The following is a 26,812-nucleotide window of genomic DNA, read 5'->3' as shown; positions in this document are numbered from 1 at the left end:
CCCCTGCAGGAGCCCCTGCAGGAGCCCCTGCAGGAGCCCCTGCAGGAGCCCCCGGAGACTGGAGAAATCTTTCATCCCACTCAACAGTCCTGTAGACGACTTCTCCTTCCCCTGTTGTTACAAACACCAACCCTGTCACACTGCACTGGAACAGCCCTGTCCCGGGGAACTTGAACCTGTGACACAAAACAACCATTGTTTCTGATATCATCTATTATTGACTTCATTATGTCTAATCATGCCACATTGTTGTATCAAGTTAATTTATAATCACAGTGGTGAAATACAGTTACCTGTATTCATTGGTTGTCTGTACTTTGTCTTTGTGCACTGTCGGTGTAAAAGTGGTCTGAAAGAGAAAAAGCAGTCAGTAAACATATCATTCCTGCTGTTCAATCTGTCTGATTATTCTATAGAGGAGCTGGTTTACTCACAATGGCCATGTTTGAACGATCGACCTCATGCAACTTCTCTGGTGCCACCATTGACACATTTGGCTGACTTGGGCCGGCAACTGGATGGTGGAAAAATAATTGCTTGGATTAAATTAAAATTACATTTTTGGTTAAAATGAACATACATATATGGTAATTACACAGTGTGACTGGCACAGATTGACTAACTAAATGTTTGACTAACAGACAAGCCAACAGACAGACATGCGTGTGTGTGTGTGTGTGTGTGTGTGTGTGTGTGTGTGTGTGTGTGTGTGTGTGTGTGTGTGTGTGTGTGTGTGTGTGTGTGTGTGTGTGTGTGTGTGTGTGTGTGCGCGCGCGCTCAGGGGATAAATTGAATCTTGACCATCAGGTCAAACTTTGTGTCAGATCCTGTGCTTGGTGAGACATGACCTTTGACACGATCTAAATGTCTCAATAGAAGAGCAGGGAGACAAAATACAACCACCCCAATTGTTATATTGTATTAACATACTCTACCATACAGATTGTATAAGTTATATTGTATTAACATACTCTACCATACAGATTGTATAAGTTATATTGTATTAACATACTCTACCATACAGATTGTATAAATTATGTTGTATTAACATACTCTACCATACAGATTGTATGCTACCATACAGAAGTTAGATATAGTTCATCATTCTTCAGGTCTTTGTACACGTTTAGGGTTTTAGAGGGTTTTCTCTTAACTGCAACTTCAGTGCCATCACTTAACCCCAAGAAGACCTCAACTCCATTACTTCCCTCTCCTAATTCTTCCCCTTCCCCAAACACAAGACTCTGAACTTTACTGTCATCCATGATTACAAGCTTCTCTAACTTTTCCCTCCATCTTTTACTGACTGGGAGACATTTTTGTGGTATTGTTGATGTACTAGCATTGAGGTCATGTGGTATTGTTGATGTACTAGCATCGAGGTCATGTGGTATTGTTGATGTACTAGCATCGAGGTCATGTGGTATTGTTGATGTACTAGCATCGAGGTCATGTGGTATTGTTGATGTACTAGCATCGAGGTCATGTGGTATTGTTGATGTACTAGCATCGAGGTCATGTGGTATTGTTGATGTACTAGCATCGGGGTCATGTGGTGTTGTTGATGTACTAGCATTGAGGTCATGTGGTGTTGTTGATGTACTAGCATCGAGGTCATGTGGTATTGTTGATGTACTAGCATCGAGGTCATGTGGTATTGTTGATGTACTAGCATCAGGGTCATGTGGTATTGTTGATGTACTAGCATCGGGGTCATGTGGTATTGTTGATGTACTAGCATCAGGGTCATGTGGTATTGTTGATGTACTAGCATCGGGGTCATGTGGTATTGTTGATGTACTAGCATCGAGGTCATGTGGTATTGTTGATGTACTAGCATCAGGGTCATGTGGTGTTGTTGATGTACTAGCATCGGGGTCATGTGGTATTGTTGATGTACTAGCATCGGGGTCATGTGGTGTTGTTGATGTACTAGCATCGAGGTCATGTGGTATTGTTGATGTACTAGCATCGAGGTCATGTGGTATTGTTGATGTACTAGCATCGAGGTCATGTGGTATTGTTGATGTACTAGCATCGGGGTCATGTGGTATTGTTGATGTACTAGCATCGGGGTCATGTGGTATTGTTGATGTACTAGCATCGGGGTCATGTGGTATTGTTGATGTACTAGCATCGGGGTCATGTGGTATTGTTGATGTACTAGCATCGGGGTCATGTGGTATTGTTGATGTACTAGCATCGAGGTCATCGCTCAGCTCCTCTTTAGTTCTTTTCCTTTTCTTCCCATTGGATCCTGTCCAGAAATGAGCCCCCGCCCCCTGAACTGTTGCTCTGTACATACCCCCCCCCCCCCAAGTGTTTTTCTGTACATATTCCCCCCAAACGTTTTCTTTTCTTTTTTGTACATATTTGAAGATTAACCCCAAAAGGTCCACCCGAACTGTTTCTTCTTTTTTCTTTTCTGTACACATATATGTTCATCGCTCCTAACGTTGATGAAGTCTTGTACCGTACATAATGCATATTGTTGTATGTCTTTAAATTGAAAAATGTTATACCTAGGACCACAATGGAAGCAAGTCCTTAGGGCTTTTTGTGTTATCCTTTTAACAATCATTGTAACATCATACATCTGTATTGTTTACAAATCTGTTAATAAAGTATTCAATCAATCAATCAATGAATTACAATAAAAGTATATATATATATATATATAGATAAAAAGGCACTTTGAGTCTATTAGTCCTGATTCTTACACTGGTAGAATGGAACATGACTCTAGCTGTCTTGTGGATGCAGCACTGGTGCTGATACTGTATCTTCTACTGCGTTCAGGAAGTGAACTTTTATTTTATCAGGTCAAACTTTGTGTCAGATCCTGTGCTTGGTGAGACATGACCTTTGACACGATCTAAATGTCTCAATAGAAGAGCAGGGAGACAAAATACAACCACCCCAATTGTTATATTGTATTAACATACTCTACCATACAGATTGTATAAGTTATATTGTATTAACATACTCTACCATACAGATTGTATAAATTATGTTGTATTAACATACTCTACCATACAGATTGTATGCTACCATACAGAAGTTAGATATAGTTCATCATTCTTCAGGTCTTTGTACACGTTTAGGGTTTTAGAGGGTTTTCTCTTAACTGCAACTTCAGTGCCATCACTTAACCCCAAGAAGACCTCAACTCCATTACTTCCCTCTCCTAATTCTTCCCCTTCCCCAAACACAAGACTCTGAACTTTACTGTCATCCATGATTACAAGCTTCTCTAACTTTTCCCTCCATCTTTTACTGACTGGGAGACATTTTTGTGGTGTTGTTGATGTACTAGCATTGAGGTCATGTGGTATTGTTGATGTACTAGCATCGAGGTCATGTGGTATTGTTGATGTACTAGCATCGGGGTCATGTGGTATTGTTGATGTACTAGCATCGAGGTCATGTGGTATTGTTGATGTACTAGCATCGAGGTCATGTGGTATTGTTGATGTACTAGCATCGAGGTCATGTGGTATTGTTGATGTACTAGCATCAGGGTCATGTGGTGTTGTTGATGTACTAGCATCGAGGTCATGTGGTATTGTTGATGTACTAGCATCAGGGTCATGTGGTATCAGGGTCAGGGTCAGGGTCATGTGGTATTGTTGATGTACTAGCATCGGGGTCATGTGGTGTTGTTGATGTACTAGCATCGAGGTCATGTGGTATTGTTGATGTACTAGCATCGGGGTCATGTGGTATTGTTGATGTACTAGCATCGAGGTCATGTGGTATTGTTGATGTACTAGCATCGAGGTCATGTGGTATTGTTGATGTACTAGCATCGGGGTCATGTGGTATTGTTGATGTACTAGCATCGAGGTCATCGCTCAGCTCCTCTTTAGTTCTTTTCCTTTTCTTCCCATTGGATCCTGTCCAGAAATGAGCCCCCGCCCCCTGAACTGTTGCTCTGTACATACCCCCCCCCCCCCCCAAGTGTTTTTCTGTACATATTCCCCCCAAACGTTTTCTTTTCTTTTTTGTACATATTTGAAGATTAACCCCAAAAGGTCCACCCGAACTGTTTCTTCTTTTTTCTTTTCTGTACACATATATGTTCATCGCTCCTAACGTTGATGAAGTCTTGTACCGTACATAATGCATATTGTTGTATGTCTTTAAATTGAAAAATGTTATACCTAGGACCACAATGGAAGCAAGTCCTTAGGGCTTTTTGTGTTATCCTTTTAACAATCATTGTAACATCATACATCTGTATTGTTTACAAATCTGTTAATAAAGTATTCAATCAATCAATCAATGAATTACAATAAAAGTATATATATATATATATATATATATAGATAAAAAGGCACTTTGAGTCTATTAGTCCTGATTCTTACACTGGTAGAATGGAACATGACTCTAGCTGTCTTGTGGATGCAGCACTGGTGCTGATACTGTATCTTCTACTGCGTTCAGGAAGTGAACTTTTATTTTAATTTTATTTTCTTCTTCTCCCCCCCTCCCTCTTTTTCGTTGCTCTTCCTCATGGAACTACTTGCGGATTATACCAGGGTCAGTCGGTCGACACGCACTGACATTTTGCACCTTAATCCCAGGTATAACACACTTTTGTTCTCTTGTTTGATCTCCCTTCCCACTTGCCCCCCCCCACGTCTTCTCCCTCCCCCTCTTCTTTCTATGGAAATAACGTTAAGACGGGAACGATGTACGAAAACGAATTTCACCCACTTTTTTACTTTGTAAACCTGTGTTGTGACAATAAACCTGATTCTGAACTCACCAGTAGAGTCAAACATTTCCCGTCTTGTTCTTTGGCAAACTTGTAAACGTATCCAAACAGAGCAGGAAACATCTTCATCAGGTTGATACCAGCTACAGCGTCTGGACTGTGAACTAATATCTCTGGACTGTGAACACAAAGCAGTGCTCCTTCAAATCACTACTTCTGATGATGACAACATTCACAACTATAGTGATACCACAATTAATTAAAATCATATCACCATGTCTGCCATAAGGTCAAATTTTAAGGTCATGCTTTTATAAATAGTAAAATATCATCATTTAATTCAGCTCCATGGCTCCTAATAGACAATATTCAATAGAGCAGTGGTTCTCAAACATTTTCAAGTCAAGGACCCCCAAATTGATATGTATTTGGCCGCAGACCCCCATGTGAAAATATTTTATGCCAACGACCCCCATACAAGATTTGTATTGTTAAAATGTTTCAAAATCTCTCAAAACAGCAGATGGTAAAACTGATTTGCTATATCAACTAATTTAGCTGGGGACCCGCTGGAACCTACGCCAGGCAGAGAATGTATATATTACAATTTTAATGTCCTTTGCGTGTCCTTTGCAATGTCCCAAGCATGTTGCATCACATAATGTGAGGCTATGAGCCTCTTCATGAGAAGTATTTTATGGATGCCCTAATTGTTTACTGGCCTGTTGTGTAATTCTCTGTGTGTGTGTGTGTGTGTGTGTGTGTGTGTGTGTGTGTGTGTGTGTGTGTGTGTGTGTGTGTGTGTGTGTGTGTGTGTGTGTGTGTGTTGGACATTGGACAAACCCACCAGATGTTTTGTTTTAGTGCAATAGCATGAGTGCTAATGTTCAACACCGGTTTGTGTTGATGTAATTCAACTTACTTGTGTGCATGGAGGTTGCGTATGAAGCGCAGCAGGCCAAATGAGTTGTCAGAGTAGATCGTCAACCTTTTGCCATCAGGGCCTTTCTTCGTTTTATATTCATCCAACCCCTCAAACAACTTCCTGGTCTCCTCCTCGGCTTCTCTGAACTGGAAAAACACAGACAGTAACTGAAAGATAACTGTAAAAACACACAGTACCAGTATCAAATGGGTTTGAGAACATAAAGATGGATGTGAGCCTGAAATGATGCTTTACTTAATTTGGAAAGGTTTATTTGTATGTCACAAACAAAGGCATTTAAAGGCATTAAAATGCATTTAAAGAGAAATAAAGAACAGAAGGAATCAAATAAAGAGAAAAGAAATAAGGTAAATGTGGGGTCATACAGTTTTCTCATATTATTAGTAATAAACTAACCTTTTGTTTCCATGTGTTGAACTGTCCCTGCTCAGCATACTGCTCTAATGCAGGGATGAGGACCTTCAATGACCTGATGAGTTTCTTCTCCTCCTCATCCTTGGCCTTGTTCTCGTCCTGTTCAGCTTTTCGATGCTTCTCAACTTCCTTTTCATTTCCAATCTTGCTCAAGTACTCCTCTCTCCTGGGAAGAAAAGAGTGAAAACATGAGTCTACTTCATATGGATATCATCTCTGTCGGATGGAAACCTCATACAGTACAGTCCAAAACTGTTACTTTTCAGGATTCAGATTCAAAAGTAGCAAAAGTAGCAGAAAACGTGGTCCAGCTTGTGGATCGGCTACTTTTGATGGTAACGTTTGACCTTATGTCTAACCTTTTAAGGCATTTTTTACTATTTTGAAAAACATTTTAAAATAGTGAAAATAGTGAACTTGTAGATCGGCTATTTGAACTATTTAAAATTTTTTTCAAAATATAAAAATTGTAATATAATAGTAGGCTACCTTACTGTCTGATAAAACAGATTAAGATAATATGCTGAAATAGTGTTTATAGATCAATGAATGAATGAGGAGCGTGTGGAATAAAAACCTTTCTATCGTACCGTGTGTTTGGCCAAAAGAAGGGATGAGCCAAGCATTGCTCCACTTTAGGTCTTTTCTCTGGTTCTCCATGGATCATCCACTCAACAAGATCCTTAGCAACCATATCATCATCAATATGTTTCAGACAATAGTTGCCTTTGGAAATGTTGTATTGACATTCAAAGATTGTTCCATTGGTGGTGTCCTCCAGAAATGGATGGTGTCCTCCAGAAAGGATGTAATGTATCAACATCCCAGCAACCTTAAGAACAAACATTAAAATGAGTAAGATTCTTGTTCCCATTCATTATATTGTTCTCACACAGATTAAAAAACTAACCTGGATATCAGTGCTTCTTTTATAAGCATCACTTTTATTCAAAGTCTCCTTTGCCATCCAGCATGGTGTTCCTGCAACTTTTGTGTGATAGGTTGTTTTTCCTTGGTCTATTTGGCGGCTTACTCCAAAATCTGCCAATCTGGCCTTGCCTTGAATATCTGCGAGGAAAGTCCAGAGATCAATAATATAATAACAGGTTTTAGATTAAGCAAAATAAACATAGTTGAACATAGTTGCTTATAATTTTGAAATGATATGCTTGTTTTCTTACCAATCAAGACATTTTGAGGCTTGATGTCCCGGTGGAGAATTTTACTATCCTGACAATGAAGAATTCTTAAGCTATTGAGGAACTGTTCCGCAAGCTGTTTCCTCTCCTGTTCTGGAAGTTTAGTGATGTATTCTTCCAGTGTGTATTCACATAACTGAAGAGCAAGGTACCCATAGCCCTTATCCTCTACAAAGTCAATGTATCGTACAATCGAAGGATCATCAAGCTCTGGAAGACGTAGATAAAGTTCATCATTCTTCAGGTCGTTGTACATGTCGTGGGTATTAGACATTCTCTTCACTGCAACTTCAGTGCCATCATCTCTTAACCCCAAGAAGACCTCAACTCCATTACTTCCCTGTCCTATGCGGAATTCTTTATCTTCCCCAAACACAAGACTCTTAACTTTTTTAACTTCACTGTCATCCATGTTTGCAAGCTTCTCTAACTGTTCCCTCCATTTCTTACTGACTGGGACCCATTTTCGTGGTATTGTTGATGAACTAGCATCAGGGTCATTGCTCAGATCCTCTTGATTTCTTGTCCTTTTCTTCTTATTGGATCCTGTTGATGGTAGTCATGGAAATGTCAAATTCTGAGTTTGGTTTGGTTTGATTACATTGCTTGGGCAGTTTTTTTATAGGCTTATACATATACTGTACATACGTCTCCTACATATTAAATGTGGCTTGTGGGCACTGCTTGCGTTTGTAATGTTAACAGGTGAAGATTCAGAATGTCCCAAAATATGTTTCTGTTATGTCACGTTACGTCACACGTTACGTGTATGAATTACCACTACAATCTACAGGAATGTTAATAGCCTTAATGTTTTAATAGCATTAATTCTTCACCTACCTTTGAGTATGTCTAGAAGCCGCTCCAGTGTATCAGCATCATCCTTGAGGATCTGCTGTAGAACATTCATTACGACCTGTTCTGCAGCATCCGGGTAGTAGTACTCCATTATCAGGTCGACAGTGTCTGGCCTGTTAGCTCTACCCAGCTCTTCCTTTGGTATTGCCTTAAGGGCAAGGTTACGCTGGAACTTTTCCAAGTCTGTGGTTTTCAGCTCACCCAGAGTTTCCATGATACGTTCCCCAAGTGTGACCGTGATTGATTTCTGGAATAAACAGAGGATGTTGACATCTAAGATTCATTCTCTTTATGCTTTGGGTTAGGGTTAAAACAAAGCCATATAGATTAAACACTTACTGCATGTATGAATGGTCTGACTGCTCAGAGCAGGGTGCGTGTGTGTGTGTGTGTGTGTGTGTGTGTGTGTGTGTGTGTGTGTGTGTGTGTGTGTGTGTGTGTGTGTGTGTGTGTGTGTGTGTGTGTGTGTGTGTGTGTGTGTGTGTGTGTGTGTGTGTTAATTTTGATTTTAATATAATTACCATAGTTTCAATTTTATTAATTATTTTATATATTGTAATTAAAAAATATTTGTTTTTACTTTACTCCCTGATACTGTGCCTTGCAGCAGTAACCTGTCACATTCCAGGTGGCTGACCAAAGATAGTATGTTTTATATGGAGGTTATTCAATGTTTTTTCCTGTCATGATTTGCATATGCACACAGTGAAACTTGGTGTTCCTCCGGCTACCTTGTGCAATCATGACTGCTAGTGATAAAGACAGTAAATGAATGCCCTCATCAAGTGGATTGATAATGAAATTCCCTCTTGAAAGGGACATTATTGAGTGAGCCTGGGAGAGGACAATATGAATGTTTCCATAGGCTTTGAGTGATATACTGTAAGAGAAAGAACATTATGTTTAAGAAACGGCACAGGGAGACTGAGGCTGACGCAGTGTCATGTGATGAATGGCTGAGGGACCAATTGGGACAGACATAGAGGAAAACATTAAGAAGGTCATAAGAGTGGAATCGAGTACTAACGTTACCTTACAACACTCTGACCTACACAGTAAAAAGTGATAACTATAAGGGGTATTTTGTGGCGAGCTGTGGTTACATCGTAGTGTGCACATTAGTCTTGAAGCGGGCCCCTGATGGGAGGGAAAGCTTCATTTAACATGCAGCTTTTCCTCTGGTCTCTGGTATGACAGGTTGTAACTGTTATGTTTAATGCTCTGGTAGCGTTCATTTTAGATTTTAAGTTGAGGCCAAATCTGCTGTGTGTCTGAACCTCTGTTTGATACACTTTATGTCCCATTCTATAGTGACCCCCGCTTCCAGGTGTTGAGCCTTCCTTAATGTGTTTACATAATATGATTTACTTATTTACTTTACTTTACTTTACTACTTTACTCACTTACACTGACTGCCACTACTGTTTAGTTTTATTGTTGATGTAGTTGTTTTATTTTTGTTCTATTCTAGTCTTGGCATTATTTAGCGTTACTATTTATTTATGTTATTGTTTATTTTTGTTATGTTGTACGTATGCCAGCCTTCTTACACCAATAAGTTGATAATAGTCTGGTGGTGTGTGGCTGTATGGACGCTGGAGGGTTGCTAATAGGTTACTTCACACCTCTATAATTGTGTTGAATAAACAAACAAGAAAGCGCTGCGTGGGTCTTTAATTATCAGAAACTGAAAACAGATGCTCTTTGGAAAGGGTTAAATTTTAGGTCAACACATGTAAATGATTATTGGACCCTGATGAAGGCTCTTGAGCCCGAAACACGTTGGTCACATGTGCGTTTTTTAACTTTGCCAATCAAAGCCATTACAAAATAAAGGCTTTTAACTTAACTGAGCGGAGTGCCTTGGATCTTTTCTTAAGTTCACCTGTTTTTCACACTTGGATTGTCAGCCTACTGCAAGGGAAGGAACTTAAATGTGTCGCCCTATAATTGTGTGTTTGGTATTTTTTTGCATTTCTTCACCATTTGCATACTTTTACTCCTTTCAATTTGCTCCATGTTTTAATCTTTCATCTGCTTGTGTGTGTGTGTGTGTGTGTGTGTGTGTGTGTGTGTGTGTGTGTGTGTGTGTGTGTGTGTGTGTGTGTGTGTGTGTGTGTGTGTGTGTGTGTGTGTGTGTGTGTGTGGTTGCAGTGTATTATAACTTAAATCATTGCCAAGTGTCTGTGTATGAAATCATGTGCATGTGTGATGCAGAGTTGTGCTCGTGTACATCAGTGTTTACTGAACTAGTGACTGCTTTCAGACACAACAACCATTGTGTTCAGTTTCTGGACAGTGCACATACCTCATGTACGTTGGGTTTATCTAAAAACCTGACCAGTAGATCATTCCTCCTGATCTTCTGCAGAACATTCACCATGACCTGAGCTCCATTACTGGTGTAGTACTTGATGATGAGATCAACAGTCCTCGTCGGTTCAGCGTTCTCCAGGCGCCTCTTTGAGAGCGGCGGGAGGCCTTCAACGTTACCAGGCTGTTTGAGATACCACTTGAACCTCATGAACTCATTATTGTCCAGCTCCTCCAGAGTATCCAACATAAGGCCCTTAAGTGTCTCCATGGCTGATTCCTGGTACAAACAGAGGGTGTCAACATCTCAGCTTCATTCTCTTAAAGCTTTGGGTGCGAAGATTTAGTTGTTAAGTTACACACATCATGGAATGGAATATACATTAACCTCTTAAATCGTATTTATATTTTGTCATACGATGGTGTCGTGCGGCAAAAATAGCCAATCTACAATCTCGAAAACGTTTGAAGGTTTGCACCTACAGTATAATGACAGGCCCAACATATAGGGATATCAGGATTTGTTTTAGATTAACAGACACATAGGTCAATGAAAGTAAAGCCATTCTCATTAAATACTGCTACTATGCATAATATTACATTAGATGGGACATACACACATGAAGAGGATCTGTACAAATATCCAAATGTAGCATAAGGACATACCTGTGATTTACAGTCTGAGATTCCACAAATTGTCCACTAGATGGCAAACTTTAACCACCTAAGAGAACAACAGAGATAGGCGGGAGGAAGACAGAAATACAAATATTAGAAGTTGAAACTCTACAGTACTAAAATACAGGGCTGGATTAACACCTCTCAGTGCCCCTGGGCACTGGAACTGCAATGCCCCCCCCCACCTCATGATTTTTTTTTAGGTTTCTTTTTTTCTCTAATCTAGCTAATTTGACACTGTGGGGAAAAAAAATGTGAAAAAAAAACGGTTTTTTTTGCCCCCTGATGCCCAGGTGCCCCTGGGCACGTGCCCAAAGTGCCCATATGGTAGATCCGGCCCTGCTGAAATACAAATTTAAACACACAATGTGACGCTCTGTGTTGTACTTTGGTCTGTTTTGCTACTTTTGTGTGACACTGAAGTATGATGAAGTAGGGCGATCATTTACGAAAAATCATTTAAAAGTTGAAATATGGAGATATGAGGTTTTTGCCCGACAGCATCGATAAATACTATTGCAGCAATAGAAACATCAACATAATAATAAAAAATACAATAAGTCATCATGTAACAGATACCTTGTATACAGTACATTGCAATATTGGTTTGAGCAATCTGTACATGGTGTTGCTCTCTTGCTCGAGGAGAAGGAGACAGTGTAGGAGAGACAGACAGACAGTAGGACAGCTAACAGAGAGACAGTGTAGAAGAGACAGACAGTAGGACAGCTAGTAGAGAGACAGTGTAGGAGAGACAGACAGACAGACAGACAGGAAGGACAGCTATTACGGAGACAGGAGAGACAGACAGTAGGACAGCTAGCAGGAAGACAGGGAAGAGAAACATTTTAACAAGCCTATCTGAATCTTGAGCTCATTATGACATTTCCAAGAACTTCTCCCATCTGACCACTTAACATGGGTGGGCTCTGATCCGGAACATGTTGGTAACCACTTGTCTAAATATTCACACAATTGAAATGACAAAGCCTTGATTTCTAAAGCCTCAATTTGGCAGATCTGCATGGAGCAAAGGCAGATCTACGGCCCAGATAGTTTCAAGAACCTGTACAGATGTGATATTATATCATACCAACCTGGAAGGCCATTGTGGTACAGTAGAGGAGAGAGGTATGTTTCCTGGTCTAAAGTGCCGTTCACACTGAGCAGCACAATAACTATAAAGATAACTATAACTATATTGTTCACCATTGTATTTTTTTTTTTAATCGGTGTGAACTCTTACTCTGCCATCCACTTGACTTTTAAAACTATATTTATATAGTTATAGTGCTCAGTGTACTGTTAATGGCCTTAGGCGGCATAAAATGATGTTGCACGTTTTCTAATGAAACTCTGTAAAATTGTGGATTTCATAGATGTTAGTAAGGTTGTGATGTCTATTTACACAGCTCTCCTGTGGCCAGATTATGTTACAATCTAGGTAGCTGGCTAGCTGTTTATATGTTAAAGCGGCACTATGTAACTTTTTTTTTTATGAATAGAATGTAATTTTGTCCAATCTGTATGGTAGAGTATGTTAATACAATATAACTTATACAATTGGGATGGTTGTATGTTGTCTCCCTGCTCTTCTATTGAGACAAAGGTCAAGGTCATGTCTCACCTAGACACAGGATCTGACACGAATTTTGACCTGCTGGTCAAGATTACATTTATCCCCTGAGCAAGCAGGCAGGCTCTATTAGCTCAGTGGTATAAAAAAAAATCAGCGCTTGTGCAGGAAACCGGGTTCAAATTCTGGGTAGAAGAGGAAAGTTACATCATGATCAAGCCGACACTAGAAACACAGATATTGACCAAATCATCAGCACAAGTTAAGTGGGAGCTTACTATAATGCAGTAACATGCCAGCACAAGATATCATAAGCAGGCATGTGCTTTACAATATATCTAAACCATTCAGCATTGGAAAATATAGATGACTAGATTTTCAGCCTGCTATGTGGCGTTCAAATCCAGTCCTATCGGCTGATCAGATCAATGGTCACCGAGTTAAGGTCATTTGACTATAACACTGCTGTAATGCCACATAATGTGTGCAAATTATTAAATTTTTTGTGTGACTATTGTCATGGCAGATCCCAGTGTTTGTGCCATGTTTTTTTTTTAAAGTAAAAGTTGGGAAGCTGAACGGAGCTTCCCAACTTTTACCCCCAAATTAGGCCAAATATGACATTTTTTTTCTGAAATCCCTTGTGTCTAACTGATTAGTGGCAGTGCACACCTGGCTGTATTGGCATGGGCGTGGGGGCAGTCCAAACACACGTAAGGATCTGCAGGTATTTGTGAGTGAATCTCACCAAAAGAGTGTGAAGCTTGTCTCAAAACTGAATGCGTGTGTTGGTGTACTCACAAATGCAGATTCAACAATTCACACGCAGAATTGATTCTTTACTAATGATAGTTTATGATAAATGCACACACAAGTATAATTATTTCTCTCCCCATATTAGTTTATTGCAATTTCACAATGTGGTGGTGACTCTCGTGAACCGAAAGTGCAGACCGGCGCAAACATGAAGAATGTGCATTTGAATTGTTTAAAAATCTTTTAATCTACAATAGACCGTGCCAACGCGTCGTCACCACGGGGGGTGGGGGGCGTGGCATAGTAGCGCAGACATGTTTGTTTTGGGCAATGTTAAGTCAACCTGGTTTATACCCCTCAAAGATGTCCGCTGCTACCAAAAGACACTTGTTGACGCCCCCTTCAGGATTTTTGGCACGCTCTATAGAGACTTTGTTATTAAATGTGTCTCTCTAGTAGACTGTATATTTAGTCTATTTTATGCCGCCTAAGGTAACAATAACAACAAAACAACTAAAACCATATACTTAGTTGACCGTATTCCCAAGGGCAGAGAAAAGGCAGATCTACGGCCCAGATAGTTTCAAGACCCTGTACAGATGTGATATTATATCATTGCCAACCTGGAAGGTCATTGTGGTACAGGAGAGGAGAGAGGTATGTTTCCTGGTCTAAAGTGACATTCACACTGAGCACTATAACTATAAAGATAACAATAACTATATCGTTCACCATTGTATCATTTTTTATTATCGGTGTGAACTCTGCCATCCACTTGACTGATTTTTTAAACTATATTTTTATAGTTATAGTTATAGTGCTCAGTGTACTGTTAATGGCCTTATGTGGCGTAAAATCGACTAAATATATAGTCTATTAGAGAGACACATGTAATAACAAAGTCTCTATTGCAGTTTAAAACATTTTTAAACAATTAAACACATTCTTCATGTTTGCGCCGTTCTGCACCTTTGATTCAGGAGAGTCACCACATTGTGAAATTGCACTAAACTAATGGTGCCTTATAGGATAGTAGGACAGTAGGTTACTGTACTAGGAAGTAGGATAGAAAGATTTATAATAGTACAGTAGGATGTTATTAATCAGTAAATATTTTAAGCTTCATAGATGATATTATTGATCAGTATAAACTCACCTGCGCAGGTAGAAGTCTATAGTTGAGGAGAGAAGAGAGAAATGACACAACCAGGAAGGAGCTGTTTCTGATGATTCCAGCCAGTACACACACACACACACACACACACACACACACACACACACACACACACACACACACACAGTAGACAAAAGGTTAAAACAGCACATTTTAACAACAAGGCCGTTCAAAGTGCTTAATAAAAGAATACAGGGAAGGTGGGCACTAGGGAAATCTGGGCACCATCTTTAGTAGGGGTTAAGTGTCTTTCTCAGCGACACTTCCACACATTGCTGACAGCCAGTGGTAACTAAATACATTTACTCTGTATTAAGTACTGTACTTTATTTACTTTACTGGAGTATTTCCAATTTTCTGTACTTTTACTTCTACTCCACTATATCTCAAAGGCAAATATTGTACTTTTACTGCACTACAATTATTTGAAAACTTTAGTTACTTTGTAGATTTGGATTATTATTAACATACATTAACCACTTCGGCCCTTCATACATTTTGGCCAATTGAAAATAGCACATCTAAAAGTTCACAATGCGTCGCTTCGCAATGCATTGTGAGCTTTTATATCTGCTATTTTCATTTTTTTTATATACATTTAAACGCTTGTGAAATGGGACATTCTGCGTAATGAGTACTTTCTACTTTTGGTACTTTAAGTACATTTTGATGCCAGTACCTTCGTACTTTTACTCAAGTACATTTTGAATTCCGGACTTTTACTTGTAACAGAGTATTTCTACATTGCAGTATTGATGCTTTTACTGGAATAAAAAATGTGATTACTTCTTCCACCACTGCTGAGAGCTAGAATTGTACCTGGGACCTCCAGGACCTCCAGAGTTCTAGGTGGGCTCACTAACCATTCAGCTATGGCCGCCCCAAAATGCTTGGAAATGGGGTCAACCTGCAAACAAATTGATCCCAGCCTAGAAGGCTTCTAATCCCATATCATGTGACATTCATTCCGCTGCCATTGGCTAGATCAAGGGTCTTCAACAGGGGGTCCGGGACCCCTATAGAGGGTCCTCAGAATTACTACAGGGGGTCCCACCAAACCTTTGTGTGATAGCATTTTTTTTTTACATTAACCACTTTGAACCCTATAGCATCCCTATTCTGAGGAGAACTTTAGCCAAAAATAGCGGATCTACAAGCTCTACAAGCTCTCTTCGCCTCGCACTTGCGAGGCGTTGAGAGCTTGTAGATCGGCTATTTTTGGCAAAGAGGTTTGGTATTAGAGGGGAAAAAAGCAGGAAAGGCGAAATCTGCCACCGACTCGACTCAGGTTGTGTCTGAAGTCGCCTAGGTCGTGATAGTCGGTTCCTTAGTCGCTAGTCGTTTCCTTAGAGTCGCCACGGCCAGGTCGGGTACGCCACGACCAGGTCGGTTACGCCACGACCAGGTCGGGCACGCCACGACCACGTCGGCCATGGCACGACCAAGTTGGGCAGGTCGACGCATATTGCGCCTGACCAACGACTCTAATGGTAAGCTCACCGTGGCCTTTTGTGCAGTCCTCTGTTCCCGTAGTTAACACAATCCCCCCCCCATGTGCGCGTCCCCCCCCCCCCCCACGTGCGCCCCCCCCCCCCCCCCCCTCTAAGGGGTCACCCATAATATTTTTTAAATAGTGAGCTTGTAGATCGGCTATTTTCAAACAGCCATGGAGAGGAGTTGACATTTCACTAAGGCAGAACTCTGTCAGTAATCAATGGATTCTTGTATTTCAAAGTTTTCTATGATCTGTCAAGTTTATATTTTCATTTGGTGTATTTATTTATGTAATTTATTTTCTGTCTATCGAACGAAAATAGAGCGGACAATTACGCAGTACGGCCATGAACGAGTCATGTTCCACTCCCAATTTAGGTGGAATTTCAAATACTTATTCCTTCATTAATCCCCCCCCCCCCACACACACACACCCCCCACGTCATAATAATCTGTCTATCAAAGGATATCAAGCCAGGGTTTCTTGCGCGTAATTACGCACGTAAGTCCATGCTGTGACATAATAATGTACTACTTATACTTATATAATACACAACAGCCTACTGTACGCTACCATTGTTGGGCTGTTGGCCACCGTGGCACCACCGTGGCACTCATCATGATTTGTGTGCATGGGGTTCTCATCTTAAACAAGCTGCGTGCTTAATGAGATTTCCAGTTTAGTAGACCTTGTATTGTGAATTTGTATTTCCATGTACTGTTATGTACTGTCATGTACCGTTCTCATGTCTTACTAAATAAAGTACATCAATCAATCAATCGTTTGGCAGTGGAGATCATTTGCAACCTCGTTGAGGTTGTGACCTAGGTCGCTAAAGTCCCGACGCACCTCGCCAGTCGTGACCCAGCCTAGGTCGCTAAAGTCGCGACCTCAGCGACCTTAGGTCCCGACGCACGTCGCCTGCCAGCTAGGTCGCCAGCTAGACCAGTGTGCCAGGCTCCAGACCGACGCACGGACCGCTCGGCAGCTCATGAAGTTATCCCATTTAGCTCCCATTGTGAGCTTGTAGATCGGCTATTTTTCAAATCGCCTATGTATAAAATATGGCTGAAGTGGTTAATGTATGGTTTATAATATAATACTTTTTTCTCTGCAAAGTGTAGGATTATTATTATTATTGTTATGTCTGTCAAAAGTCTGCGGCTGTAATACAAACACAGACACGCAGTTAACCCCCACGTTATTGCTTGCTCCAAGGTGAATAAATAATTTAAGAAAAAATTAATTACATTAAAACCGTCATTTTTGCCCATGGAAATTATATTAAAACCCCTTTATCTATCTATCTATCTATATCTATCTATCTATCTATCTATCTGCGGTAGAGTTCAGGTCGGAATTAAAGTATTATATATGTCGAGAACTTTATTATGTTGGAGAAATTGATGCTATTCAATTCAAGGATTATTATTATTATTATTATCATCATTATTATTATTATTATTACCCTTATTGTTATTATTATTATAGACCTATTGCAATAATAGACTTTATTATTATTACTGGAGTATTTCCATTTTTTTCTATACTTTCACTTCTACTCCACTAAATCTCAGAGGCAAATATTATTGTACTTTTACTCCACTACAATTATTTGAAAACTTTAGTTACTTTGTAGATTTAGATTATTATTACATCCTCAACCACTTCAGCCCTATTTAAACGTTGGCTATTTGAAAATAGCAGATCTACAAGCACACAATGCATCACAATGTGAGGCGTTGTGAGCTTGTAGATCGGCTATTTTAAAAAGATTATTATACATTTTAGACATAATGATAACATGTGAAACGGTACACTCTGCATAACACGTTTTTTACTTTTGGTACTTTAAGTATATTTTGATGCCAATACTTTTGTACTGACACACACACACACACACACACACACACACACACACACACACACACACACACACACACACACACACACACACACACACACACACACACACACACACACACACACACACACACACACACACACACACACACACACACACACAGTAGGGGTTAAGTGTCTTTCTCAGCGACACTTCAACACATTGCTGAGAGCCAGTGGTAACTAAATACATAGTACTGTACTTTACCTTACTGGAGTATTTCCATTTTTCTGTACTTTTACTTCTACTCTACTATATCTCAAAGGCTAATATTGTACTTTTACTCCACTACAATTATTTAATTCTAGTGGAGTAAAAGTACAATATTTGCCTCTGAGATCGAGTGGAGTAGAAGTAAAAGTATTGAAAATTGGAAATACTCCAGTAAAGTAAAAATACCTCAAAATTGTACTTACGGTACGTCAAAGCCAAAAAATAGCAGATCTACAAGCTCACAATGCCTCGCACTTGCAAGGTGTTGAGAGCTTGTAGATCGGCTATTTTTGGCAAAGAGGTTTTGGTGTAGAGGGGAAAAATGAACAGACTAAGTAAAAAGTGAAAGGTCAAATTGACGGTTTAAGTGGTTAAATGTCTGAAAATACACATTAACATGAATCCAACACAACACTGATGATAGTGCTGTCATACAGCACAGTGCTGTCAAACACACAAATCCAGTGACCTCTGAACCGTAGGACCCACCTAAACCTACTCGGCCGGCATGGAAAAGGTGTCTTTCACTATAGTACGCCTAAATGTGCTGCTATTCATCCACGCCGCCTGGATGAATACCATGGGACTGTCCCACGCAAAGTGGGACAGTCCCACATCTAAATGACTTTTCAGGCGTCCCACAAATTGAGACGCTGTCCCACACTGTGACTGCCAGACATCAGTGTTCAAATGTGCGTATTAAAATCTAGCTTACATCACAGGCAGTGTGGAGAAAGCGTTCTAATTACCCTCTTTAAGAGAGAAATAAAGCCTCATCAGTCATAAATCAATGCACAGATGTAGAGAGGTGTGCTGAAGCTCTTAACATGAGCATACATACAGCAAACTAGACGGGTTGTGTTGCCGCGATGCAACTCAGTGACAAGCAGGGGTGCAATGCTCATAGGACGGCCTTGCACGGCGTGCAGGAACCTATTTGACCAGGAGCACGCGCAGGCACACGCATAGATTTAAAACAAGTTTAAATTCACACCTCAACGAAGTTTACAAAGGCTCCCGACTCACACCAGGTATTGTACATTAACATAGGAATTAGCCTAGATGCATATCAATTGTCCATTGTTTGACCTGAAGTGTAGGTGTTAAGCGACGTGCGCGTCACGTCATTAAAATACACTGCGTACTGACGCCCAAATGAGCATAGCAACACTGGTGACAAGAGATCCCTTCACAACAAGTGAACACTGGACACAACACTGCTCTAGCAGCACGTGAATAAATAGGCTCTATGCACAGCAGCCGTATTGTGAAGAAATTGGGCCTCTTTCTTACTTCCTTCACAGGTGTTGCCAATGATACTAATGAAGGCTCAGTTCCATTCTGGTCAAACAGGGTCAGGGTGCAGATATTGTGCATGTTGGCTCACTGGAAACACTCTGCTACACCAGTGGGTCTCAACGTGTGGTCCAGGTACCCTCATGGTTCCAAGAGGGGGTTCCAAATTGACCCTTATGGATACTGTATGTAACTCTGAGGGTGTACAAATGGAACCAAATGGACCCGTAAGGGTGAATTTGGTTCCATTTGTACACTCAGAGTTATGGGGGTCCTTGAAATTAAAAAAGTCTGAGAACCACTGTGCTACACTAAATGGAACAGAGCCTTCATTAGTATCATTGGTAACACCTGTGAGAATAGGGGAAGTGGAAGTGAGAAAGGGAAGTGAGAATATGGCTGCTGCTCACAGAGCCTAATATGCTTTTATTAAACATTGTGGTTAATCTAATCAAAAGCGAAATAGATACTACAGGAGCTGTAGAGAATGCTGTCCATTCTAACAATAATTAAAATACAGAATGAAGTTAGAACAGTTATTTACAAGCTTGTTTAATTTGTTGCATGTTGAAGTCGGCCATACCACCCATGACCAAAATGTGCATTTTTAAAACAAAATGTGAGACGCCAGAGGGTTTTAATAACAAAATGATAGGCAATATTAGGCCTATGGTCGAATATGACATCAAGACATATAATAGCAACTAATTTGCTATTAATCCCCCACACCCTCACCCCGCATTGTCCCACAAAAGCGGTACTTCTGTCCCTCAAATTAACAGTTTGGATCTGGTCACCCGGACCACGCAGCTCACCATCTGACCACTTAACATGGGTGGGCTCTGATCCGGAAAAGGTTGGTAAGCACTTGTCTAAATATTGACACAATTGAAATGATAAAGCCTTGATTTCCAAAGCCTCAATTCAGCAGATCTACATGGAGCAAAGGCAGATCTACGGCCCAGATAGTTTCAACACCCTGTACAGATGTGATATTATATCATACCAACCTGGAAGGCCACCAGGTTGTGGTACAGGAGAGGAGAGAGGTATGTTTCCTGGTCTAAAGTGACATTCACACTATAACCATAAAGACAATTATAACTATATCGTTCACCATTGTATCATTTTTTATAATCGGTGTGAACTCCACTTGCCATCCACTTGACTATATTTTTATGGTTATAGTTATAGTGCTCATTGTACTGCTAATGGCCTTAGGCTGCGTAAACTCGACTAAATATATAGTCTATTAGAGAGACACATTTAATAACAAAGTCTCTATTGCAGTTTAAAATATTTTTAAACAATTTAAATGCACATTCTTCATGTTTGTGCCGGTCTGCACCTTTGGTTCAGGAGAGTCACCACATTGTGAAATTGCACTAAACTAATGGGAGAGATTTGTCTCAAAATTATTTGTGAATCCAATACCATGATGCACAAATATTCCATGATTTACAAATGTGTTTCCATGATTTACAATTATTTATTTGTGACTTTTGTATAAAAGGAATTTTTAATTAAAAAAAATATATAATGTACATTTGCATTTTTGTGTGCATTTATCATAAAATATCATTAGTAAAGAATCGATTCTGTGTGTGAATTGTTGAATCTGCATTTGTGAGTACACCAACACACGCATTCAGCTTCACACTCTTTTGGTGAGATTCACTCACAAATACCTGCAGATCCTTACATGTGCTTGGACTGCCCCACCCCCACCCCCATGGCAATTACAGCCATGTGGGCACTGCCGCTAATTAGTTAGACAGGAGGGGTTTCAGAAAAAATAGGTATTTGGGGTAAAAGTTGGGAAGCTGAACAAAATAAAAACTGGTCAGGGAGCTGCCATTACAATAGTCACACAAATAATGTAATAATGTGCACACATTATGTGGCACTACAGCAGTGTTATAGCAGTGTCTAACATTTCAAATGGCCATAACTCGGTGACCATTGCTCTGATCAGCGCGATGGGACTGGATTTGAACGCCACATAGCAGGCTGAAAATAAGGCCCCAAATAAAGCTGTAATCCCACGTTTTATGTCCTCTCCTGATGTGGAGACTAATCAACTTAAACCATATACTTAGTTGACCGTATTCCCCAGGGCTCTATAATTGGCCCTCTCCTGTTTTCTCTGTACACCAAATTATCAAAAATGGCCGATCTAAAAGCTCACAACATGCATGATAACGTTACTTGTGACACGTTGTGAGCTTGTAGATCAGATGTTTACTATTAGCCCCTGAATAGGAATGCTACGATTCAAGTGGTTAATTACAACTGTAAGACCAGGGATTTGAACCTGGGTCTTCCGCATGGGAGCTAAGAGTGAATCCCCACTAGGCAGGATATTGGACGTACGTAGGAGCTTCAGGAAAGGCTACTGGTCACCTGCTAGGTGTCCTACCTAACACCGGGGAAAAGACACTATAAAGCCCCAAGGGCCTCCGGTCAACCATATAGTGTTTAAGTGGTTAAATATAGTTCACTTTATATATAATATCTGTTCCCATTATGTGTCGAAAGACATGGCTTTCAGATCAGCCTTTCAACCCTGCTTCCCTTAACCTTGGGTACCTTGGACCCCTTATGGCAAATCCCAGCCCAGGGCAGGTGATAATGGTCTCCATGTCTGCCTACTAAACGATGGTCAAAGAAGAGAAGAATTAATAGGAAAGAGTATAGCATAGCGGGGCTCATAAACCTTGCTTATAAGCTTACAATAATGCAGAATGAATCAAATCACTTATTGCATAATGCTGTGTGTGTAAAGCTCCCCAAACATCTTGGGGACAGGATGTTACTGCAGTACACACAAAATGTTACTGGTTACTGGACGCCAACGTTACTGGACGTGCATTGGGTCATGATAGGGCCTCGTATGACACAGGAGATGTTGACAGGACTGGCAAACAGTGGTAAACTAATCTATAATTTGGTTGTGTTATACCGTAGAACCAATTATAAATTATGCTAAAGTGTGATATTAATTATCTGAACTCATTTTACTATGATGTACTATGATTTGTTCTGACTATGACTATGAGTCGGTCCTTCCTTAATATAACTTTTTTGATCCTAAAGAAATAATCAAGAATGTGATTATATTATTTTGGTTTATTTTATTGTTTTATGACCATACTGTATTATGTCTAATCATGTGTTTGAATTGTACTCAGCTGTTTGTGCAGCAGTGACAGTGGAGCAAGGAGGAAAACAGAAGTTGGTTAAATGAAGAAATTTAGAAGGGACGTACATAGCAGATGTTTCCTGTACTTTGGGCTGGTGAAAGCAGAATACCACACACTAGTGATGCGCGGGTTGACCCGTAACCCGCGGGACCCGCGGGACCCGTGGATCAAATGTTTTTTTTTTTACATTAACCACTTGAACCCTAGCATCCCTATTCTGAGGAGAACTTTAGCCAAAAATAGCAGATCTACAAGTCTCACAACGCCTCGCACTTGCGGCTATTTTTGGCAAAGAGGTTTTGGTGTAGAGGGGAAAAAAGAGCAGACTAAGTAAAAAGTTAGCCTGTGTTATTAAATAAAAACGGGCGATAATGGCCAAAACTCAATTCAACTCATTTCAGTTTTACTTCTTTTTTTAAATATAGAGACAGATACAAAGGAGGAATGTATGACAAGGCCAAGGCAGGGAGAAGGTTAAGGGGTTCTGGGACACATCAGGGTCAAGGCACAGCAAATTAAGTTCTCTATTTCCGAGTCAGTCAAGTCTGCCTCTGTGATAATCAGGTCTCTTTTTTTTAATAGACACTAGGAACATGTTGGTTCTCAGCACATACTTTCAAATTGGGGATACATATTTACAAGACTTATTTTCAAATTATTCGATTTGGGTGCAAAATCTTGCATTAAAAAGCCATTTAAGCATATGGAAGTATTGAATAAGTAAAATAACCTTTCCAATCAATTCCCCATACTTGAATTGTGCAGAAAAGTGTGCTCATAGGTCTCAACACAATAATGGCTCAAAAGTTGATAATATATTTGTTGTAACAATTTGCGTGTGATAATATAGGGGTCCACATATTCAATGCATGATAACTACCACTAAGCTACTCGTCTGCAATGGTTATCATGCCAAATTGTGAGGTAGAATTTGCCGAAATGTACAGTAAGTTAAAAAAAACTCATACCTAGCTTTGCCCACCACCCATTTGAGAACCATGGCTCAATTCTAGGGCCCTGCCTCATGTTATCACATTAACATAATAGTGTTTCTGACTGTATCTCTAGAGTTATAACCACATGTTACCACTCGAATTAAAGCTTAGAATGGTGAGCAGTTTTCTATAGCCATTAGGAACATGTTGGTTAATGCCACTGCCGGCGGGACAGTGCTCAAGGTAGTCGAGGACCAGTAGTGGAAAAAGTAATCACATTTTTTACTTAAGTAAAAGTATTAATACTGCAACGTAGAAATACTCTGTTACAAGTAAAAGTCCGGAATTCAAAATGTACTTGAGTAAAAGTACAAAAGTATTGGCATCAAAATGTAGCAAAAGTAAAAAGTACTCATTATGCAGAATGTCCCATTTCATAAGTTTTCAAATGAATAAAATGTATAAAAATCATTTGAAAATAGCAGATCTACAAGCTGTAAATAGCTTATATTTGTACAAATCATAGCATATGTATTTAAATGCCAACTTACAAGTTACAAGTACGTTTGCAGATAGGAAAATACATTCGTAAAAATGTTCTTAAAAAAGCGTGACGTTTGTCTCAAAATGATGTAACAGGAAAAAGGAATGTATGCGTGTGTTGGTCTACTCACAAATGCAGACTCAACAATTGACACGCAGAATTGATTATTTACAAATTATATTTTATGATATATTTACGCACCAGTATAATACAATTTTGTAAAACTTACAAATTCATATTTACAAAAATCACAAATAAACCATTTGTGTTTGCAGATTGCAAAACACATTTGTGAATAATGGAATCACATTTGTAAATCATGGAATATTTGTGCATCATGGTATTGGATTCATAAATAATTTTGAGACAAATCTCTCCCATTAAACTAATGGTGCCTCATATGATAGTAGGACAGTAGCTTACTGTACTAGGAAGTAGGAGAAAAAGATTTAGAATAGTACAGTAGGATGTTATTAATCAGTACATATTTTAAGCTTCATATATGATATTATTGATCAGTATAAACTCACCTACTGAAGTAGAAGTCTCTAGTTGAGGAGAGAAGAGAGAAATGACACCAACCAAGAAGGAGCCGATTCTGACCGCACTCAGCCTGTACACGCACACGCACGCACACGCACACACACACACACACACACACACACACACACACAAACAAAGTAGACAAAAGGTTAAAACAGCACATTTCAACAAGGCCGTTCAAAGTGCTTAATAAAAAAATACAGGGAAGGTGGGCACAAGAGAAATCTGGCACCATCTTTAGTAGGGGTTAAGTGTCTTGATCAGTGAACTGCATAGAAGTTAAGGAAAACTCCTTAGACACACTTAAAGAAATATGTTTTCTTTATTTTATGATGCTCATCTTGTGCTCGGTGCTCAAAAGTGAATTAAAAAGCAAACGTTTCAGTCCTCCTAGGACCTTCGTCAGTGCTATGACACTGACGGACAGATGGCATCTGTCTAAGGAGTTTTCCTTAACTTCTATGCAGTGAGCGAGTCTCCTTCTGCCCGTTTACCTTTATGTTTTTGAGACCACCGCACCGGCAGTCAACCTTGACCAAAGGACAAAGAAATGCAAAACAGTTTTCTCTGTTCTGTAAAAAAACTTTTGACATGAGATCTACAAAAAGAGGCACTAGCCTATGTAACTTATTTTTAATGAATAAAACATATTTTTGTCCAATCTGTATAGTAGAGTAAGCTGCTCTTCTATCGAGACATTTAGATCATGTCAAAGGTCATGTCTCACCTAGACAAAGGATCTGACATGAATTTTGACAAGATGTGTTAGTATAGGAAATCAAAGGTTGTTTGTGTGGAGACCAAGCAAGTCGACTTGTCTCTGCCCCATTTTGTTTTGACAGGCCTAAGTTCGCCGCTGTGCATATCGGCATCATCTTGTTTTGACAAGGTGAAGTTAACGGTTGTGCGTGTGGGTGCATAATATATGAAACTGCAGATAACAGCTTCTTCATTGTGACCACTTCCTCTGCTCTCATGAGAGCACTAGTTATGGAGACAGAATGCGCTGCAAGCCACTAGTTTTTTTAGAATGCGCTGGCTGCTAAAAACAGTCGGCCGCACACAACCTGAGTTCATCAGCGGCCAGACATATTTTAGTGTGGCCTTGCCCTTAATCAGAAATACCTGATGAATGTCAGTTGGAAACACTGTACTCGCAATAAAATACTTTTTTTCTGTAAGTGAAGACAATGTGTGCGATCACCATTCTTTCCTTACACACACACACACACACACACACACTATTTCCGAATCAGTCAAGTCTGCCTCTGTGATAATCAGGTCTCTTTTTTTTATAGACACTAGGATATGTTGGTTCTCAGCACATACTTTCAAATTGGGGATATTTACAAGACTTATTTTCAAATTATTCGATTTGGGTGCAAAATCTTGAATTAAAAAGCCATTTAAGCATATGGAAGTATTGAAAAAGTTAAAAAACCTTTCCAATCAATTCCCCATACTTGAATTGTGCAGAAAAGTGTGCTCATAGGTCTCAACACAATAATGGCTCAAAAGTTGATAATATATTTGTTGTAACAATTTGCGTGTGATAATATAGGGGTCCACATATTCAATGCATGATAACTACCACTAAGCTACTCGTCTGCAATGGTTATCATGCCAAATTGTGAGGTAGAATTTGCCGAAATGTACAGTAAGTTAAAAAAAACTCATACCTAGCTTTGCCCACCACCCATTTGAGAACCATGGCTCAATTCTAGGGCCCTGCCTCATGTTATCACATTAACATAATAGTGTTTCTGACTATCTCTAGAGTTATAACCACATGTTACCACTCAAATTAAAGCTTAGAATGGTGAGCAGTTTTCTATAGCCATTAGGAACATGTTGGTTAATGCCACTGCCGACGGGACAGTGCTCAAGGTAGTCGAGGACCAGTAGTGGAAAAAGTAATCACATTTTTTACTTAAGTAAAAGTATTAATACTGCAACGTAGAAATACTCTGTTACAAGTAAAAGTCCGGAATTCAAAATGTACTTGAGTAAAAGTACAAAAGTATTGGCATCAAAATGTAGCAAAAG

At 39.7% G+C, this 26,812-nt stretch overlaps 1 protein-coding gene across 1 annotated transcript; it reads right to left on the bottom strand.

The window, feature by feature from the left end:
• Positions 1–24,803, bottom strand: LOC308095966 (2-5A-dependent ribonuclease-like). Its single transcript, XM_080443161.1, has 14 exons — positions 24,754–24,803; positions 14,617–14,683; positions 11,117–11,174; positions 10,446–10,730; positions 8,120–8,384; positions 7,262–7,825; positions 6,991–7,148; positions 6,671–6,912; positions 6,063–6,246; positions 5,643–5,791; positions 4,772–4,898; positions 435–514; positions 294–349; positions 1–176 (listed from the first exon to the last, which is right to left on the bottom strand). The coding sequence occupies exons 4-14, from the start codon at positions 10,719–10,721 to the stop codon at positions 136–138; spliced, it is 2,142 nt and encodes a 713-aa protein (XP_080299287.1). The 5' UTR covers positions 10,722–10,730; positions 11,117–11,174; positions 14,617–14,683; positions 24,754–24,803; the 3' UTR covers positions 1–135.
• Between the last annotated feature and the right edge of the window lie 2,009 nt (positions 24,804–26,812).

The sequence above is a fragment of the Gymnoscopelus braueri genome, assembly GCF_963280865.1.
Source record: "Gymnoscopelus braueri genome assembly, chromosome: 11".
In the NCBI taxonomy this organism is placed as follows: Eukaryota; Metazoa; Chordata; class Actinopteri; order Myctophiformes; family Myctophidae; genus Gymnoscopelus; species Gymnoscopelus braueri.
Note: the sequence above shows the minus strand (reverse complement) of the source record. Positions and strands in the feature narration are given on the sequence as shown.